General features: G+C 40.0%; 1 protein-coding gene across 5 annotated transcripts in view; it reads right to left on the bottom strand.

The window, feature by feature from the left end:
• LOC111873418 (vacuolar protein sorting-associated protein 18 homolog) overlaps positions 1–16,071 on the bottom strand; it is an 82,898-nt gene that overhangs the window by 35,249 nt on the left and 31,578 nt on the right. For all 5 annotated transcript variants that reach the window (XM_023868123.2, XM_023868124.2, XM_023868121.2 and 2 more), the window contains 3 exons: positions 14,811–14,977; positions 11,681–11,816; positions 10,009–10,227 (listed from right to left, as the gene is read on the bottom strand). In XM_023868123.2, the coding sequence (XP_023723891.1) occupies positions 10,009–10,227; positions 11,681–11,816; positions 14,811–14,977 (522 nt within the window). The remainder of the gene's footprint in view (positions 1–10,008; positions 10,228–11,680; positions 11,817–14,810; positions 14,978–16,071) is intronic.

The raw sequence follows: 16,071 nt of genomic DNA, 5'->3' as shown, positions 1-16,071 counted from the left end.
AAGTGCGCTCAACCTAGGCTCTCAAGTGCCAGTTTAACCCTCTGCAGCCTGATATTCATCTAAATAAAAGCCAACTGCCTTATTCTGTAAGCAAAATGATGTCTTTTTCTTATACTGATGCAGATGGTACATATAGCTACAACTTGATATGGTAGAGTATACTTCACATATCCGCATCAAAAGATGAGTATTATCAGTGTTCACATAATAGCTGCGATACGCTGACAAAAAAGACTGCTCCCTTGTTCATGACAAAGTACATAACTTACATTCACGCAATGTGTTAACACTCGGTAATTCATTCCTATGGTAAACCTAAATTGTGTAATTTCAGACTTTCACTCACCCTTACAATTCTTTCATTATGTGACAAGCTATCTTATGTCAATCGCCACGCAATGGCTACAATGGAAATTGTGGAGATCCCACAGTGACAAATCGTAGTGACAAACTGCCGTTGAGTAACAACGGATGAGATGAAAATCGTTAAAGCGTATAAAGAGCGTTCCCAAAGCAACGAATTGCCGAAAACATGAGATCAAACCTTGGCGAATGGTGTCTCGTACCCGGTCCGCATAACACCTACATAAGCCGAGAACAACAGAGCTAATTAGCCTTCATACAACGCAGTTGGAACCTAGCCTTCATACAACACAGTTGGAACCAAGTCGCCATACAACACAGTTGGAACCTAGTTGAGACGTCGCAGAAGTCACATGATACCACAAGCAATAATAACTGTATGGTGTATAAGTGTGATTGTCCAATAAAGATTCGCTGAATCCGAGACCCACATGAATTTATTTGTCGTGTGACATACCCAACATGTGACAACATGTACAGAAGCATATGGAGGGATTCAGAAGCATTATGTTACATGTCAAAACTAAGGAACAAAAATAATAAATCTTTCACTTGTTTTCTAAGCATTACATGACCATGACCATGTCTTGACCATGACACTAGATGGAGGTGAGTGGTCAGCTTCATGCCTCAGTTTCAAAATATTACAGGTGATAATAAACAGGCTGTTTACTAAATTCTTAATACACTTAAATTGTACGTACATGCCACCATTCTTGGTGGAATATGACACAAATCAAGCCCAAAGTATGTTTCAGTCCCACCAGTCAAATGAACATTCGCGGCATTACAATACAACACTTCATTAGAAATGTTTACGAAGTTAAGCAAACATGTGTTGTCCTCATAAAATTTTGAAAGAAACTAAGTCATTACAAAACTGTCCTGTCCTGACAGGAATCATCAGATGAGAGGTCACTAGACACTATCTCAGACCAGGCTCATCATCCTTAAATGTGTAGGCCTAATGCTTGCTACTCTGTTAGGAAGCAGTTACAAACAACAAAAAATTACAGAAGAAGAAGAAGAAGGAAACATATTCAAAATGTGCAAAAACACACCAAGCTTATTAAACAGCTGATCTGTTGGTCATGCAATGGTATAAACTAACAAGGAAACCATTAACTCCATGGTAAGGGCCTTGCATAAAAATCAGCAAATGTAATGCATATCAACACTGGACAACCCTGATTGAAAAAAGCTAAGCCATAAATTGATCTTCATCCTGGCAACATATGAACCCCAAAATGGCCTATAAACTAGGAAGTTGAAGTGGTACTGGTCCCAAGGTCCTGACTTCAGGTGCACTGTCCTTGATATATGGGCGTGGAAGTGCGGGTAGCAGAGGCATGCCCCTACCCAAGTCAATGCATATATAAGGTGAGCTCCCCACACATTAAAGCACACAGTTTGAAATAACTGATTCTTAGCTACAAGTTCAAAGAACTTGCCAGGAAGATGAAGTTTTTGGTGAGTACATCAAAAGATGACTTAATATATTTTTAATATGGTGTATATTTATTTGAAATTTCAGATTATTGGTAATAAAAAATGAATTAAATATAATTCAAACAAATCAGTAGAAAGATGGAAAGTAATTATTAAATTATAACTTCATTTGTGCCAAAATCAGTTACATTTTTTGAAACTAAGATGTAACAATAGACCACCGTAGGTCGCGGTGCAAGGGCCGAGAAGGCCTAGCTCTCATACTTTCATTCAAGATGTAACACTAAACTTGGCAAATCAACAGAGACAATACAATACAATATATTTAGAACTCAAACTGAAATTTAAGAAAATATTATTCTTACAAACAAAATCCTATTATAATTATTTACTTATCTGTGCTTCAGGGTATATTTTATTTCAAAGTATTTAGTTGTTATATTCAACAATAGCTGTATTCAACAGTGACATTCACTGAAAGTTTTTGACTTTATGGGTCCGATAAGAGACATGATCTCAATATTTGCATGCCGTCTCAGTATCCTGCTCATCTGTTAAGCACAAAAGCTGCATGGAATATTCGCAATCAAAAGAATTACACATTAATATGAAGTAACAAACACAAGAGCGCAATCTATAAAAATAGATTACATGCCATAACAATTAAGATTAAAATTATTTCTCTGTTAAGTCTACTAAGCGGTTTGACACAACTATATATTTTACTCTATTTAATAAAATCCTAACTTCACCCTACCTACCTACCTACATAATTAACTAAATCCATGGAGCTAAGTCCTTCTTAATAATCCACAAGTCACTCAGCCATTCAAGAAGATTCCAACAATTTACAGGACCCTACATTTCCTTATAGTGTTCACAAGAGTCCGCCAATGGTCCCTACTCTAAGCCATATGAATCCCATCCATACCATCCTATCTTATTTCTCTAAGATCAATTTTAATATTATCCTCCCACCTACATCTAGGTCGCCCTACTGGTCTCTTTCCTTCTGGCTGTTCCACCAAAATCCTATATGCATTCCTCTTCTTCCTCATGCGTACTATATCACCTGTCCATCTCACACACCTTGACTTGATTATTCTAATTATACTACACTTTCAAAATAAATCTCATATTTTTATTTAACTTTTTCATACACACAGTAAAAAGTAAAGGTAAAACTATCTCAGTAACAGGACGTGGAAGCCCACAGGGTTGTGAGATGTCGAGGTTCCCACATTTTCTAAACAATCAGCTCACAGATGGAGGTGTGGTGCTGAGCCTTATGCGCCTGCTGCCCTTTACCCCCAGGAAGATTCCTGGTACTCAGTTCTGTTAGAGGCTGAGTCGACCCCAGGGCCACAGTGCAGCTGGAAGGATAGTTCAATTGAAAAAACCCACCTCATTTGGACAGGAACCCGCAAACTCCAACATTTGTAGCAAATATGCTACCGCATGCCCCCCCCCCAATATAAACAGTACATTGATAAAGTACTGTATTGGTAAGGAAAACTGATCTCAATAAGTTGATGGATCTACACGTTACAAGGCCACCCCCCCAATGTGAAAAAGCAGATTTTTGTATGTGTGTGTCTGTCCGTATGTGTATATGTGTATGTACGTATGTACATGCGACTAGCTGGCGCCTGTACAGTTGGAAACATTTTACTCATATTCGGCATTCTTTAGTGTATCTGCAGCATAGGCCAGTGTCTGGTGAACAACAGCACTTCAGGGCCAAAAACTGAGGTCTTTTGGATAGATCTCGAAACACAAAATGTCGTTTTTTTTCCCCCAAAAAACGGCTATTATGGTTTTGTTTAGGTAATATATGGAGAACGGGGGCACACAGTAGCGTAGTTGATTGAGGCACTATGCTACAAATAGGAAGGTCGCGGGTTCAAGTCCGAATGAGGTCATTGGGTTTTTTTTCAATTTACCTAATCCTTCCATACGCACTATGGCACTGGGGTCAACTCAGCCTCTAATAGAAATGAGTACCAGGAATATTCTTTGGGGTAAAGGGTGGCCAGCACGAAGGGCTGACAACCTTGCTGCCATCTATGAGCCGATTGTCTAGAAAATGTTGGAACCTCAACATCTCACACCCCTATGGGCCTCCACGGCCTGTTACAGGGATACAGTTACTTTAATATATGGAGATCATATTTCGAAATAAAACTGAATGCACGATATATTCAGGAAACCATGGCACATGTAACAGGACCCCAGAAGCAAAATATCTACCGAGCAACAATCGATTGGGTTTCCGAGGCAAAGCAGACAAGGTCATTCATATATCAATAAGTTTGTGCAATGTCTGTGCACGCAGTGCACATAACAAAGTATTGTGATGGTGAAAAAATCGATCTTGAGATTCTGACGAATTTACACGTGCTTTCAGCCCCTGGTTAGGAAAAAATGATTTCTGGCATGCCGTCTGTCTGTGTCTGTATGTACAGGCATGCGCCTGAATGGCTGGGCAGATTTTATACAGATATGGTGTTTAGGAGTTTATCCATCATAGGTCGATGACCAGCGAATATGAATATACCAGCTTAAAAAAACCGCAATGCCCCAGACGAGAAGTGTCAATTTTCTCAAAACCGATTTTACTGAGCCCACGGATTTCGCTGTCATTCGGTATTTGGCAACCAACAGTGGTCTGCTGTATAACAATCAGTTTAGTTTCCAAAATAACGTAGTGAGGGCCAATGGTAAGTACACGCAGTGTTTTATAATAATTTATTTTGAGGTTGTTGAGGTATGATCCTTCAATGTAAATGAATATCACTCAATTAATAATTTAACATTTATCTTCATGAATAATGCCTTGAACTATTATTAAAAAATGTAAAGGTTTCATTGTCTTGAAATGTACTGTCACAGAATGCAATTAATTATACACCTTTGAAGATGGTAGAATTATGTTAAATATGTACAATAAGAAAACATTTCATTAAAGAGATTGAGTAAAATGCATAACAGCAATATTAATTTGTTTAGAACTACTGCAACAATAATCTATAACCACTTCTCTCCACATCATTTCAAATTCATTATTCAATAATCAGCCTGTCACTCAATGCAATATAGCCTGAACTTCTGTCAGCATCACTAAATAAGTTTTGCATGTAAGTAATACTTGTATTATCCTCCCAGCTGTCTGATCTCCAAAGTTCTATCCTGTGAAGTTTCTCAACCAAAATTTCCAATGTTTCCCGCGCATGTGCTACATTCCAACACAGTTCAGTCCTCTCCATTTAATCCCTTAAAGTCTTCTTCTTTTGGGCACAGACATTTAAGATGGACCCCACAGTTTTCAGGGCCTTTAAGCAGCTAGAACAGGGATTCTCATTATTATATATTAAACGTGTATTGTGTTCATTTTCTCAAAGCACCCATGCTTTGATTGTTTCTATCTATGCAAGATATCCTTAAGTACATCCATCAGTTTCAACTTAGAATTGAAAATATATATTTGCCTTGATGATGTGAACTGTGGCATTTTGCCGCTACAGTGAACTACACTTGGTATAAAGAAGAAAGCTGTCTTCTGGGATGTGGCAACGTGTAGAAATTGTGTTAACCAACGTTTCAGAGGAACGTATCACTCGGTATAATTTCCTTGCCAGTGTCACCACCACCACCACCACCCACTTCATCAGAATGGATCATTTTGTGACAAACCCTTATAATTTCTTCCATACCCTTCCAGAAGCACTCCTCTCATATATGTGTTCAGACTTTCCGTTTTCCTTTATACACTTTGTCTCTCCATCCTCTCTTTGGTATCATCAATAACCGTTTATTCTCAATCATGATTTCTGAGTACCAAGATTATCCTATTGTCCAGGCAGAATAACACATTCTTAATTTCACTGACTTCTGTTGCTTCATATCCTGGGTTCAGGTATTATCTCATATTTAATGTTTCTTAGAACTGCACAAACTTCATCCCTACTGACTCTAGTCTGCTTACATCTCTCTCTGGGCTACAATGTACATCCCAACTATCAGCAATTTCATTTTCAGGTAGTCATCACAGCTACTTTGGCTTGTGCCCTTGCCAAACCTGAAGCCATCACCACATACACCAGTTTGGCAGCTGCGCCAATTGCTGCCCCTCTTGCAGCCGCAACATTTGCTGCGCCAATTGCTGCCCCTCTTGCAGCCGCAACAATTGCTGCCCCTTTTGCAGCTGCACCAATTGCTGCCCCTCTCGCAGCTGCGGCAATTGCTACCCCCCTTGCTGTCCAGTCCAAATACCACATTCAAGACAGCATTGGTCAGGCTAGCTATGGGCATGCCGAACCCTTGCAGACCCACAATGCTATCCAGGTAAGGAATTGGAAAGAATAATTCTTGCATATATATAATATTTTTCTTCTTACTAGCGACAAGATCAGCATTTAGTTATAATGGCCTTACCAATCAAGTTGTAGCTTTTACCTAGAACATCTATGAGGGTGTCACTATCATTGCTTAATATGGACCATTACATAATCACTAGAAAGAGTACTCTCAACACAGAATGGGCATAAAAATCACCATACTGAAGTTCTTGTTAAACATACAAGTCTGTCCCTCTGTACGGTTGCTTACTTATATAAGCTGTGACATACCCTCAAAGATGTTTTAGACAAAGAATACAACACTTTCGTTTTGCTTATTCTGAGGGCACACAACAGTAATTAAAAATTTAATTTCTAAGACAGAAAGCTATATTACAAAATAGAAATGTGGCATTATTTGCAAATTATTAGGTTCTCGGCATGCTCTGCTTCAAATCTGGGCACAGCGGTCCCTCTTGCAAAGGTTACAGCCTGATACAGCCCATGGAACAAAGTCTGGGTGGAAGCAGATGATCATGTCACCAGTAAATAGGCTAAAATCTCTCACAAAACTTTGCTTCAACTCGTTTTGCAAAAAACACTCTTGCAGCATATCACACTTCAAGTTAAGCCATTCACAATGTTCTGCATGTTACAGGACGCCGCTGGCAACAAGATCGGCAGCTTCAGCTACCTGAGTCCAAATGGTAATGTCTTGAGGACTGACTACGTTGCCGATGCCCTGGGATATCGCGTGGCAAGCAACGCCCTGCCCATCGGACCCTCCCTGCCCCTTGCTGACACTCCTGAAGTTGCCGCTGCTAAGGCCGCACATCTTGCTGCCAAAGGTGGTATCCTTCTTCGTCGCCGCCGTGGCATTGTGGCTCCACTGGCTGTTGGCCACACTCCTGCAGCCACAGCTCCCTTGGGAGCCATTGCTGCTCCCCTTGCCGCTCCTCTCGCAGCTCCTCTTGCAGCTCCCCTGGCCCTTGGCCACACTCCTGCTGCAACTGCTCCCCTTGCAGCTCCCCTTGCCGCTACCATTGCCGCTCCCCTCGCTGCTCCTCTCGCTGCTCCCCTTGCTGCTACCATTGCTGCTCCCTTTGCAGCTCCCCTTGCTGCCCCTCTCGCAGCACCCCTCGCTGCTCCCCTTGCAGCTCCCCTTGCTGCCCCTCTCGCAGCTCCCCTAGCCATTGGCCACACCCCTGCTGCCACTGCCCCTCTGGGTGCCATCGCTGCACCACTGGCCGCACGTATCCTGTAGATCTTTCCGGCCCTGACCACACAACCAGCTCTTACAGCAAGACTTCCACCAACAACTCATCCATGACATGTAGTGTCATCTATTATTGCTCAATGTTGATCAGTGCAGTGAATGAGTTTTTTATAGTATACTCTGAGACAAGGCTGGAGCGGCTAGTCAGTGCAATACCGGTTCACGCCTTACTCACAGCCAGAGGACTGGGAACTAACATTCAAGGCAAACTGGTTCCTTCCATAGCAAGTATTTATACAACAATTCATGGACTGTGGTGAAATGCAGGCACAGTGCCAAGTTTTACCAACAAACCAGTTAGTTAACGGTACTGTGTGTGAATGACAGAACAGTGCCCACAGAATGCAAATTGATCATAAATATCTACAGCTACTAATTATTTAAAGTAATACACTATGTACATGCTCCATATATTGCAAATAAACAAGTTTGCCTCCCTGAAAAGTAATGTCTTCCATATAATCCTGCATCCATTTAAACAAACATGCTCAAATTGCGTTACTAAGATAAAATCAATATGAACAAAATGCAACACCTGTTATAGCATACACATGTACTGGACAGACATATCATCCAGTACACATGCTAACAATATTTATTTATGCTAAGTAAAGTAAGGTTTTACAAGAAAATTTTGTTAGGAGATTTCAATACCAATGTAGGTAAGGAAGACATTTTCAAGCCAACAATTGTTAATGGAGTTAGAGTAGTAAACTTTGTCACATCCAAATATGTCAAAAATATAACGCTCCCACATTGTAATATTCATAAATGTACTTGAATATTTCCTAACGGAAAGACTCACAATCGATTTGACAGACAGGAGGTGGCATTAAAGTGTACCTAATGCCCGATCATTCAGTGTAGTAGATTGTGATAACGACCACTGTGTGGTGGTGGCAAAAGTTAGGGAGAGACTAGTAGTGACTAAACAAACAATGCACAGATTTCATACAGAGAGTTTCACTCTCAAGAAATTAAATGAGATAGAGGGTACAGAGCAGTATCATGTTCAAATCTCAAATAGGTTTGTAGGTTTGGGAAACTTAGACACTGAGGTGGATATTAATAAATCTTGGGAAACTATTAAAGAGAATATTAAAATTTCACCCAAAGAAATTCTAGGTTACTATGAACTGAAGCAGCATTAGACATAGTTCGACAAAGGATGCTCAAAATTATTAGATCAAAGGAAACAAAGCAAATTGCAGTGGTTACAGGATTCATGAGAAATTAATGGAAATAATCTGAAGAATATAAGAGATGAATTCAGCAGGCATTTCAGGAACAAAAAGAGGGAATATCTGAAAGACAAAATTGATGAGTTTGCAATGAACTGTAAGAACAACACATTAGAGACCTGTATAGGGGAATAAACGACTTTAAGAGAGGGATGGTTCTGGCTTCACAATTACACTCAGGGCCCTATGTGGGAAGGTCCTAACATGTTTTGGGGTGTACAATGGACCCAGCACCAGTCTTTGTGCTTGTGTTTGCTGCAGGTTGTACAATATAAGATAGAACAGCCCAGTACAGCACAATGCTATCTTAGAAATTAAGAAAACTAGCAGATTAACACCATCAATTTGACTTTCTGGGAGCTTAACACTACATGAAGTTCATTTAGATATTAAGTAAACAAGCAAAACATGACAATAACATATGAAGATTTGGCTTCTTGTTTCCTAAACATTTTTGTGACATAATGCTATTGTGTATTCAGCATTAGGATTAGTGTGTGTTGCCTCATAGTCTTTCTGATAGTTCCACTCCCAAGAAGTCAAACCTTTCCTCCCCTCTGATAGGCAGTAAGAAACAGTATTACTGTACTGAGTCAGATGAACGTTTCATATCCACTTTAATAATAATGAATTCCCTCTTTGCTGCTTGCACTTGCAAATGAAAAGTTGCAAAAAGGTACCTACTGTCTGTGCATCAGCATGTAACAACTTGAGAATTGAACTGCTAATTTATTTTTCATTAAATGTGAATATTATTGAGTTTTAAGATAATTTGTCAACACATTCAAGTTTTGGTTAAAATACGACATTGCCACAAGCTTTATAAGGAACTACATGCATTTCTGCATGCAGTCTCAAGCACAACTTGCCATGAATATTTATCCAAGAAAAAGTGGTCCTGAATAAAATGAAAGACATTTTTGCCTAATACATATTTCTGGTATGTTCTACAGTTTTGCAGATAAAATGAAGCAAACCCACCAGAACCGTTACACTGCTGACATATTTCCTGACTTACGTAGGTTATCACAGTGATGCCCCTTCAATACTAGGAGTGTAATTTTAAATTTCATATATTACACTTATCCTGTCATCTGTGACTTTCTTATTGAGGTATATGTGGAAAAAGATTAGGGAATTAATTCATTTTTAAACAATCATGTTAGTTTTGCTTCATATGGACATTTGCTTATGTTGTACAAAACTTCTGAAAATCTGCTACTTGTTTCTATGGTGAGAGGCTGCCCATTTCCACATTAATTTCAAAGAGCATGGAGAGAAAAAATAATTCTGCTGAGAACCACTACCTAAGCACAAAGTGCAAAACAAAGGGTGAACTTACCAATCTTCAGCCAGAGTTTCTTCCTAAGCTCAGGATCATTCTGAGGTAAACTGGCAGTGTGCTTGGCCAGCTTCACATCAACAGTAAGTGCAAGGTCAACTGCCGATTCCCACAGGCCCAGAAGGGCTGACAGCTGGACACACGCCTCAGTGAGGTTCCTCTCCTGACACAGACGCAGTGCATAATGGATGTCATAACATACCATGCTGGCATCCTGACCTAAATCAAGAATGGTGTTACATTTGCCATGGTAGCAAGATTCATCTCCAATGCGCAAGGAGCTAAAACAATGTGTTGGCTTATCTGCACTTATTTTTAAATGTTGCTCCTGTATGAATAGTCACTAAGTTCAAAAGGATGACAAAGGGTTGGAAGTGAAAGGCAAAGATGAGTTGTCCGTGTGCTTAATTACGCACCACACCATTAAGATACAGTAAACCCTCACCAGTCTAGTTACAGTTAATCTAGACGTTGGATAATCTGGATCAAAATATGAAAAACTAAAAATGCTGTTCACAGTTGAGTACATACACATGACATTTAGGAAGGCAGATAAGCCACTCTGACTGCGCTGAGAAAGAACATACATTATATCATCTTGCACACTGTCCAGTAGTGCTGCTGACTCTGGGCTGGGCAGATATTATTGCTTCACTAATCTGGATTATCACTTAATCCAGATGAATTCCCCCCCCCCCCCCAATTAATCCGGATCAGCGAGGGTTTACTGTACATGGGCAGGTGGCAGTTTAGTCAGACAAATTCTAAACCTCAGTACCAGATGGAGACAAGTGGTAAGCTCCATGCTCCAGTTACTTTAACCCCCTCCTTCGAGAAAGGAGCACCCAGTACCCATTGTACAGGCGATTAGGCGAGCCTCATGCCTAACTGACGTACTTGTTTACTCAAATGATGTTAAGTGGGTAGGGGAGAACATAGAGAGAAGGTACTGATTTGGAGGAAAGATAAAAAAGATAACAAAGAAAAATGTAATATTATTATAAAGGAATACAGACCATGAGAACCTAGACATAAATGTCAGAATAAAAGTTAACGATACAGCAGTTAAACAAGCAGACAACTTTATTTATTTGGGAAGTGAAATGAATTCAGAATGGAAATTTGATGGACAGGCCAACAGAAAAACAAAAATGATAATCTTATCAATTTATAAAAGGAATGTTATGGGGCAGGAAGATTCCAAACAACGCATAATAATATCATATTGCTTTGAATAGAAGACGACCTTGAATTTAAGATGCACCAGGCTTTTGAACAAGGAGTTTTAGGAAAAGATAGAAAGGTGAACATTTCTTGAATTTAAGACACACATCAATTTTTCAGTGGTGAAAAATGTGTAAAATGTGCATCTTATATTCAAAGTAACAGGATATTTAAATAAATTTTAAGCTGATACTAACATACAATGTCAAAACAAAGAGCCATACAAAGAGAAACAAATGAAAAATCTATTAAAGGGTTAGATCGGAAATGAATACAAATGCTCAGACATGTAGAATGAATGGACAGAATAAGGGTACTGAGAATGGGATTAGAATTAAAATTTAAAGGAAAGAGATCCACTAGCATTTTTCAACTGGTGGGACTATGCCAGAAGTATGGTAAACTGGGCTCATAGCTATATCAGAGCATTGTCTGCCATGCTACTGACCTTGCATTGCCAGATAGTCCATGAGGCTCTGAGGTTTTAGGCGAGCATAGAGAGACAGAAGGTAATTGTGTATAGCCTGCTGCTGGCACCCCAGTGAATGCACACAGTTCTCCAGGTAGCGAACTGCCTCTCCAGCCTGAAACAGAGCCACACACAAACTACAGGGACCATGAAGATGTATGAGGAGTGGAGGTACAGCTCTACACATCCTTAACCTCTGCACTAGATGGAGATGAGGGGACAGTTACACGCTCCTGTCACTTTACTCCTTGGAGAAACAGCTCTTGGTACCCACTGTACAGGAATCTGAGTGGGTCCCAGACTTGGTTGTCCAACCTGTAACCTAGTCCCTATACCCACTGAGCTATCCTGGTTGTACAGAGTGCAGTCATATTTTATGCAAATCTGAATTAGTGCAATATAAAAAAACATTAATAAAGTCTCACTCTCTGCACAAAGCTTGAAGTAATGCGAATCCCCCTCAAAAAAAAATTAGCAACAATCAAGTATGTCATTCAAAACTTGTCTTGGATAATGTGAGCTCTTCAGGAACACATCCTAGCATAAAATGTGACTGCACTGCATTTTTTACTTATTTATTTTATTCATCTTGTGAAGGACAGGTTCTACAAACTAGAACATGTATTCAATAAATTCCCTAAATACCATATGAAAATTGTGTTAGGAGATTTCAATGCCAAAGCAGGTAGGGAAGATATTTTCAAACAAATAACTGGGAATGAGAGTTTGTACAAAATTAGTAATGGTAATGGAATCAGAGTAGTAAACTTTGCCACATCCTAAAACCTTACGATGGGAAGTCATAATGTTTTAAATATCACCATGAGAAAACCATACTTCCAAAATACCGTTCTATAAGAGATAGCCCATTTCCTGAGCTTGCCGAACAGTCAAATTTTCCTGCGCCAAGTGGACAGAGGAAGACACCGGAAGGGGCAGAAGCAAACTGGTGACGTCAGTTGAGGAAGTGGAGGCACACGCTGTGATACGGTTCTTGCATTTGCAAGTGAAGTCTGCCAGAGAAATCCATGACCAGATGACCGCTGTGTATCAGGAAGGTGTACCATCATATGACACAGTGGTCAGGTGAAAGAGGCACTTTCACTGTGGACAGACAAACCTCGAAGATGAACCCCGAGGTGGAAGAATATCTCTCGCTCAGGAACTGGGAATTGTGGACAGGTGGAAGCTTTGATCCTATCCGATAGGTGCATAACTATCAAAGCTATTGTCCATGACATCTTCATTAGCCATGGGTCGGTTTTCAACATCATCCATGACGAGTTACACATAACAAAGGTTTCTGCACGTTGGGTGCCACAATTGTTGACACCAGTTCAAAAACAGCAATGGATGAATGTGGCAAAGAAACTTTTGCAGTTGTGTCAAGATGAAAATGTGGAATTTTTTGACTGCCTGATCATGATGGATGGATGTTGGGTCTATCATTATGACCCTGAAACAAAAAAAATGAGCAAGCAGTAGAAACATGCAGACTCACTGCCACCAAAGGCCAAATCTCAGTCATCATCAGTAAAGGTGATGTTGAGCATGTTCTGGGATCGGTGGGGTGTCATCAAGACAGACTATGCGCAAAAGGGTGTCACCATCAGTGGTGAGTACTACCAGAACCTTCTGAGAAATTTACGGGAGAAAATCAAGAAAAAGCAACACGGAATGCTGGGAAAATGTGTGCAACATCTTCATGACAACGCACCAGTTCATGCTACTCATGCTACAACAACACCTGCTGCCAGTCTTGGATACGAAATTCTCCCCCATCCACCATATTCATCAGACCTGGCACTGAGTGACTTCTTCCTCTTCCCACGGCTAAAGAAGTCACTTCATGGTAAGCGATTCCAGCAGCTAATGCATCGTTTGGGAAAATGTGTGGCCTTGCAGGGGGCATATGTAGAGGACTAACTCCCATACAATTTCTTGACCTGTGTCTGTTTCTTCTGGGTGATAATTAAAATTTTTTAACTACCCCACGTACTCTCAAAAGTACGATGTTCCCACATTGTAACATTCATAAATTTACTTGGACATCTCCTGATGGAAAGATGTAGAACCAAATTGACCATATTTTGACAGACAGGAGATGGCATTCAAGTATACTTGATGTCCAATCATTCAGGGCAGCAGATTGTGATACTGACCACTATCTGGTTGTGGTAAAAGTAAGGGACAGACTGAAAGTGAGTAAACAAACAAAGCACAGAGTTCATATGGAGAGGTTCAATCTCAAGAAATTAAATGACGCAGGCAGTACAGAGCAGCATCGAGATGAAATCTCAAATATGTTTGCAGCTTTGAAATATTTAGACACCGAGATGGATATTAATAGAGCTTGGGAAACTATAAGATAGAATATCAAATTTCAGCCAAAGAGAGTTTGGTTATTATGAACTGAAGAAGCATAAGCCATGGTTCGATGAAAGGTGCTCAGAATTATTAGACCAAAGGAAACAAGGTAAATTTCAGTAGTTACAGGATCCAAGCGAGTTAAATGGGGATAATCTGAACGATATACAAGTAAGATGTGAAAAAAGCAGGCATTTCAGAAATAAAAAGAGGGAATACCTGAAAGACAAAATTGACGAGACTACAACGAACAGTAAGAACAAGAACATTAGAGGCCTGTATAGAGGAATAAATGACTTTAAGAGGAGTTACAACCTTGAAGTAACTAAGTGAAGGATGGGAATGGTGATCTGTTTGCAGATTCCCACAGTATTTTGAATAAGTGGAACAATTACTTCTCTCAGCTATTGAATGTATGATCTATAGTGATCTACAATTATTTATACAAATTTCTGAAGCTTCTCTGTCATGTAAGTCAGATGCCCAACATGTCAAAAATACTACCTCAATAACTATTTAACAGACTCTACAAAGCAGTCATTCTAGTGAAGCTAACAGTCAAACTGAGACCATGCATACCATTTCATGCATGCCCATTTTTTATGATGAGCAGGTGTCAGACCCACATCCCAAGCTGGATGACCACACTTCAAATCTGGAGGTTTCCACTAAGCATGCAACCAGAGGTCATGCCATGATGCAGTGACAAGGGACCCACTTCACAAATATGACTCATACTGACCTGGTCATCATCTATGGTAACAAGAGCAGGCAACAGCTTGGCAGGACTCAGTCCTCTCCCCTGACTGATGAGTGCATCAACCATCTGCTTTGGCACAAACTGCATGAGAGCTGGTGCAAACTGGTAGAACAGTTCCTTTCTGTTCTGGCTCTTCAGTACATGCAGAGCTGCGAACATACAAAACTTGAACGCTAACCAAAGCTGGACACTTTAGACCACTGATTTTTGGTTTAAAAAACCTTCTCTGAGCATTCATGCCTGCCCTAACATCAAACACAAGACACATTTCTAAATAGTCTCTAAAAATCATTGGATCAGTCACTAACGTTAGCTTTCTAAGGGACCCAACTCAGTAGGTGTTTGCCCCCACCCCTCACCTAAGGATGGAAACAGATCCAGTTTCCTAAATGTTGTGTTTTCTAGTTTCTAGAATACCAGACAATGGACCAAGTCCAAAAACCCAGTAATTCTGAACATTTCTGTAGTTCAGACTTGTGAAGCTGAAAACATGTATATCTGATAATATATGGCACACTTTATCATTTTCAACTGTTCACAGTAATGACACCTGTGAATGCTAAGGATATACACTGCGTTCAAGGAATGAGGAAACTTCTCTACGTCACTGACGGCACCTAAAATTCCTCACAGATTACTGCTGTAACTCCCAATAGCAGAATAAGTCATCAGCGCTGATAAATGCCCACAGTCGGGTGATGTGATCTTCTCACTGCAGTTAAGTCGCAGTAACAGTCAGTCTGTGTTAGAGATTTCAATAGGCAGTCAACATTTATACTGAGATGAAGTTCACTATTGAACAGTGTGTGTTTACTGTCAAAATTTTTCCAAGGTAAAAACTTACAGAAAATGTATCAGTAAGTTTCATTGTAAATATCATGACACACCAGTTCCCACAAAGTTGTGTGTATCCAAGCTTGTGAAAAAGTGGCGGGCCACAGGTTCTGTGTGTGACATAAAGAAGCATTTGAAGAGGATTGTGCTAACTGAAGAAAAAGTTTGGGATATTGTGGCATGACTACAGATCAGTCCTCGAAAATCATTAAGACGCTTAGCACAGAAAACCAGTGTTTGGCTACAATCTGCTTTCACAGCCACAAAATTAATCAAACTTCGCCCATATAAAATAACAGAATGAAATAACACACGTAATTAGTTCAATTACTGTGGACCAACTTCAGAAAGTGTCGCATAATTTATTTATGTGATGCAAGGCATGTCTGCAAGCAGAAGGGGGTCACTT

The sequence above is a fragment of the Cryptotermes secundus genome, unplaced genomic scaffold (assembly GCF_002891405.2).
Source record: "Cryptotermes secundus unplaced genomic scaffold, Csec_1.0 scaffold276, whole genome shotgun sequence".
Lineage (NCBI taxonomy): Eukaryota > Metazoa > Arthropoda > Insecta > Blattodea > Kalotermitidae > Cryptotermes > Cryptotermes secundus.
The sequence above is the reverse complement of the archived record's forward strand: the minus strand, read 5'-3'. Positions and strand labels throughout refer to the sequence as shown.